This window comes from Poecilia reticulata, unplaced genomic scaffold (assembly GCF_000633615.1).
Source record: "Poecilia reticulata strain Guanapo unplaced genomic scaffold, Guppy_female_1.0+MT scaffold_282, whole genome shotgun sequence".
Taxonomy (NCBI): domain Eukaryota; kingdom Metazoa; phylum Chordata; class Actinopteri; order Cyprinodontiformes; family Poeciliidae; genus Poecilia; species Poecilia reticulata.
This window is the reverse complement of record NW_007615061.1, coordinates 83,790-88,960: the sequence shown is the minus strand read 5'-3', so window position 1 is coordinate 88,960 and position 5,171 is coordinate 83,790. Positions and strand designations below refer to the sequence as shown.

Sequence of the window (5,171 nt, the reverse complement as noted above, 5' to 3'; positions counted from 1 at the left end):
TTTATATAAAAGTTACTGCAGCTTTAATTTAACTCAGGAGGGACGTGTGTTAGAGCTGCTGCTGACTCACTCATCTGTTAAGTGTTAAGAGGTACAAGTGACAAGTTAAATATATGTTGGTAATTTTTTCCTTAATTCATYAAATGCTAGTGAAAAGGAGGCAAACAGTAGTTTGTAGCTAAGCTAATTATGCTAAATGGTTGATAATCTCGGTAACACAGAACCATCAGGAGGCATTTTACCTGAGAACTTCTGAAAAAAGTTCCTGATAAATAAAAACTTCAGTTGGGTCAGTTGGTTCTGGGTCAGTTTGTTGTCGGTGGGCCGGTCACAATAACAAATGTGCTGTATGATAAATTGTCCCAGAAATTATTGCAGCAGCTCTGCATCCTGCAGCTTTTCTCTGTGCAAAGAGGACATGCACATCGAGGGGAACTCTGACCCACTGGGCCAGAACCGCAGGACCGGAACCAGGTTCTGGTGTTAGTCTGATGGTCCTTGTTTGGCGTTAAACATGAGGCAGAGTTCAGTTTGCGTGACACTCTTCTCTGTCTCTAAACATGTTTTCATTCTGGAGTGACCTCAGCATCAAGTTAACGGATCGACCAATCAGAGAAGAGGATAAAGGTGTTTGTGTTTCACACAGAAAGATTCCAACCAGATAAACGCAGACCAGCAGCCTCAGGTCGCATTCAGCAGAACAACACGGCTTATTCACGCAGGTCGGTCAGACGCTGATGCTGCCTGTCACGAGACGCTGCTCTCTACTGAGCATGCTCAGARCACTAGCAACCAGMTGCCTCTTAACCAGCCTGAACTGGTGAAGGAACTAATGCATGGACTGTTTTTACTGAATCATTCTGGGACCAAATTAACCAAAGTGGTTCYACATACGARAAAGGCTAAAATCCCAAATCATGCTGACAACCTCCCACGATTTGATTTATCAGTGTTCATGATCGTGCTGGTATTTCTCTGACAAATAAAGCTTAATGTTAAATACCTTCTAGAGTATTTGAAGTAAGGATATCATAATAACAGCTAGTCAGAGGTACACCGTCTGTAATGACTTTAACAGCTTAAATCTAAATATTCCTCTTGGTGTGRCTCAACTCTGTGTTAACAGAGTGAATAGTCGACAGTCTGGCTGCTGTGGCCTGAGGAGGTTTTTCATGTGAAAAACCTCCTCAGGTTTTTCACATGAAAAACAGAATTGAGCAACCAAAGTTGCTCAATTCTGGTCTGCAGGTGTTTCGTTTCCTATTGTTTTGGCAAACTTACACACCGAAGCAGAACTAACTTTGGTGGCCTCCGGTTGTTGTAACCAGGTGTTGATGTTGCCCCTTGTGGTGTAAAACCTCCCTATGGTTGCTGGTGTCTTTAATGTCTGTGACGATGAAGCTGCCAGTGACTGGTGTCTGCTTCTCAGCAGGTGAACCTGGTCGAATCCTGGAGAGATTGGTGGTGACCTGGAGTCTAGAACTATCATAGCGTAGCGTCAGTGAGCCGCCCTGAAGTCTTGACTGCCTGGTCTATGCCGGAGGAGCGTTACCAGGTGGAAACCCTCGATGTCCTATTCTACAGGACATCGAACCAACCCCCTCCCCACCACCACCAACTTCCTTTCCCCCCTCCTCCGGTGACTAAACACTCCCAAATTTCCTCCTCCTATGATTATGAACATCAACATAACAGAGCACCACAAGCTCCATCTGGGCCCAGCTCAGATGAAGCAACTGCACCCACTGGAGTATGCTAGTCATATTCTACGCAGCACACTCAGCACATACAAACCAAGAGGTGGCGCCCTGGAGCACACCGTGTACACCTTACACCAACCATAAAAGATGGTCCCTGTTGCTCAAGGTGGTCCCTGATCTGGAGTGAGAGTGCCTGACCCTTTGAGGTACCTAAATGCGGGCAGGGAACCAATGGTGGTGGGCCCGCAGCCTCAAAGAGTGAACCCACAAATCGATGTCCTATTCTACAGAAAGAAAGCTTTTATCAAAGAATGTAGAACTGGATTTGGAAAAATAATTGGGRTTCAGTTGAATGAAATTATAGACCAAGTCAAGTCCAGATCAGTATTAAAACTATAAAAAGTTCTTGATGGATTCCACCTCCGAACGAACAGATTAGAGTCTGTTATCCCCACYGTCATTCTTTAACTAAACTGTAGCTTTAATGCCCTGACTTGACATCAGTTCATGTTTATTGTGTATTCCTTTTTTTATTTCTTGATATATGTCTCCGATTTGTCTAATTAATGCATAAAGGTGTTTGTGTGAATGTGTTGGCCCCAACCTAGTAGCCAATGAATTGCCCTTCAGGGACTCAATAGAGTGAATAGGAAGGCAATAGTACCATTAACCAGTGAAACAGAGAAGCCTTGCTAAGGCAGGAGCTGAGGTTAAGTGAGCCTCAGGGCAGGAAACGTGAGAYGCCAGCAGGTTGTCCAGACGGTTCATGTGTTTGATGATGCAGAACTTGAAGGTCCATTTCTCAACTTTCTGTTTCCTTCAGAGCCTCCAGTCAGCTCTGCCGCCATTCAGACGTCTCCATCATCACCATCACTGAGCATCATATCCAGCACTGTAACCGCCGCCCGCTCTGACCCCAGCTCTCCTCCTCAAAATCACATCACGGTTGCTAAGAAACAGCAATGGGCGCGGCAGGAACCTTCTTCTCCGAACTCCACCCACATGACCTCTGACCAGTGGTCATCATGGATGTCCCACCATGAATCTGGGCTGACCTGGACCGACAAGGTATTCAGATGGGATGTGGTTCCTGTTGATCCATCATCGTTCTCTCTCTGTGGTTCCTCCTGTTTGACTCCGGCTTGATTTCAGTTTGGTGATGGATTCTGCTRCTTGACTCCCTTGGAGGTTGTAACCCGTGTGGCCGTGTTTTCAGGCGCATGCTGAAGCCGTGCCACTTAGGGACGCAGTCACCAGTACGCAGCAGGAAGATTCTCAAGCTTCAGGGGGCACCACTGAGATTCCCACCCCAGGAGTCAGTGCCAAGCTGTCCGGCCAGCGGGCGTACCTGCAGAGCCTGGAGAGGAGCAGCCGAGCATGGGTTCTGTCTTCAGGAAAGTCCCAGGCTCCAGATGATGAGTTCGGGCCTCTGGAGGAGAACAGCAGCAGCAACATCTGGTACAACCCCATCCCAGAGGAGGAGGACGGAGGAGGCCCACCGACAGAAGAGGAGGTATGGAAGAGGAGGGATGAAGAGCAGGAGGTCGCAGATCTCAGAGGATATGGTTGTAGCTGTGAGTGTCCACAGGAGGGCGCCAATCCAAGCGTCAGTCACCAGGTTCATGACATTAGAGAAGAAATCTCAGGTAAGCTGCTTCTTTCCACCAGTTGCTGTGTGATTGCAGTGAGTTGCTCATTGATTACCCATCTGTTACAGACTGCCCTGCCTCAGACTCAAGCCCCACCTCCCTAAACAAAGGGGGCGGAGCTGGGAGTGTGATGGACAGGCTGAGGTCTCCTGGTACTGTTCGGAAACTCTCTTTAAAAATGAAGAAACTTCCTGAACTCCGGCGAAAACTCAGTCTACGTTCATCTTCCCGTACTAACCGCCAGACCGGCGGAGGAGGTGGGGATGAGCCGACCAATAACAACGCAGCATCATCCCCAGTTCTGGCCAATCAGAACGTCATCAGCAGGTACCATCTGGACAGCTCTGCCCCCCCAGCGCGTCCTCACCGTCGATCATCGAGACAACGCTCCGCCGGCAAAGGAGGTCCTTCCTTCCTTCCTTCCTTCCTTCCTTCCTTCCTTCCTTGCCTCTGGTTGCCTCAGATTGTTTTAGTTAAATTAACGTAGTAACTAGTTGAGCCATTAGTTACTAATACAACTTAGTTACTATTCTAATGGGTGAACTTTTCCTGGTGGAGGTTGACTAGTTGCTGAATTCTTGAAGGCTTAGTTAAAACCAGTCGGGTTGTTGTTTCAAACACTAGCTGATTGCAGCTGCTWCATAGATTAACTCTCTTTGTTAATGTCGGGTAATGTTTAGATGACGCTGTCTGCTGCTAGTTAGCTAGGCTAGGTGGGCATTCTGGACTGGCTGGGTTAGCTGCTCAGGTAGGCTAGCTGTGTTAACTGGACTAGCGTGGTTAGCTAGTTGCTCTTCCTCTTCAGGTCTGTGAGTGAATGGAAGGTTGGGAGTCGGCTTCTGAATCTTTGGTGTTTCTTCGTCCTCCTTATTTATCCTTCTCRGCAACCAAAGATGCGACTCATTTGTGATGAAACTGTAGACTCTCTACGCTGTTAGTTAGGATTTTGGTGAGCCTAACTAACCCAGTAGCCAATGAGCCCCTTTTATTTCTGTCAGGGTACCTCAGTGATGGTGACTCCCCTGAGCTGTTGCCCCGGCAACAGGCTGCTGACCTCACAGCATCCCAGGAAGCTTGGTGTGACGTCAGTTCGTTTCGGCTGTACGTGGGCTCAGATCTGCCGCGATGCAGCCAGCGGGTGACGGGGTTACTGACAGTGCACCTGCTGGGCCTGGAGGAGATGAAGAGCAGCAGGTAAACTAGAGCTGACTGATCAGAGCAGGTCCTGGACTTTGACTATAAAATGTCCTTCCAGTTTGCAGTGTAATGTCTCTAAGCCTCTTTTGGTCCTAGATCAGAGGACAGCAAAGAAATATTCTTGGCCATCCAAGTTGATGGGGTGACAAGAGCCAGGACCGCACTCTTGACCCTCAGAGGCCACACCCGGCCCCTGAACCACACCTTTCACCTCGACTTGGAGAGGGCCCGGCAGCTCCGCATCGTGGTGCTAACACCAGGTACCGGCTTAATTCTAGGAGGGTCCAGATCCCGACCCAAACTACGTTTTGATAACCCGGACCCTCACCTGGACCTGAACCTGAACCTGRACCTGGACCTGAACCTGGACCTGGACCTGAACCTGGACCTGAACCTGGACCTGGACCTGGACCCTGACCTGGACCCTGACCTGGACCTGAACCTGGACCTGAACCTGGACCTGAACCTGGACCTGAACCTGGACCTGAACCTGGACCCTGACCTGGACCTGAACCTGGACCCTGACCTGGACCTGGACCTGGACCTGAACCTGAACCTGAACCTGGACCTGGACCTGGACCCTGACCTGGACCCTGACCTGGACCTGAACCTGGACCTGAACCTG

The 5,171-nt window shown here is 49.1% G+C and overlaps 1 protein-coding gene across 1 annotated transcript in view; it reads left to right on the top strand.

Moving 5' to 3' along the window:
- The window catches only part of syde1 (synapse defective Rho GTPase homolog 1), a 24,051-nt gene that overhangs the window by 5,401 nt on the left and 13,479 nt on the right, over positions 1 to 5,171 (top strand). The window contains exons 3-8 of the mRNA XM_017303461.1: positions 1,518 to 1,639; positions 2,524 to 2,768; positions 2,917 to 3,346; positions 3,418 to 3,753; positions 4,348 to 4,543; positions 4,643 to 4,806. Coding sequence (XP_017158950.1) covers positions 1,518 to 1,639; positions 2,524 to 2,768; positions 2,917 to 3,346; positions 3,418 to 3,753; positions 4,348 to 4,543; positions 4,643 to 4,806 — 1,493 coding nt within the window. The remainder of the gene's footprint in view (positions 1 to 1,517; positions 1,640 to 2,523; positions 2,769 to 2,916; positions 3,347 to 3,417; positions 3,754 to 4,347; positions 4,544 to 4,642; positions 4,807 to 5,171) is intronic.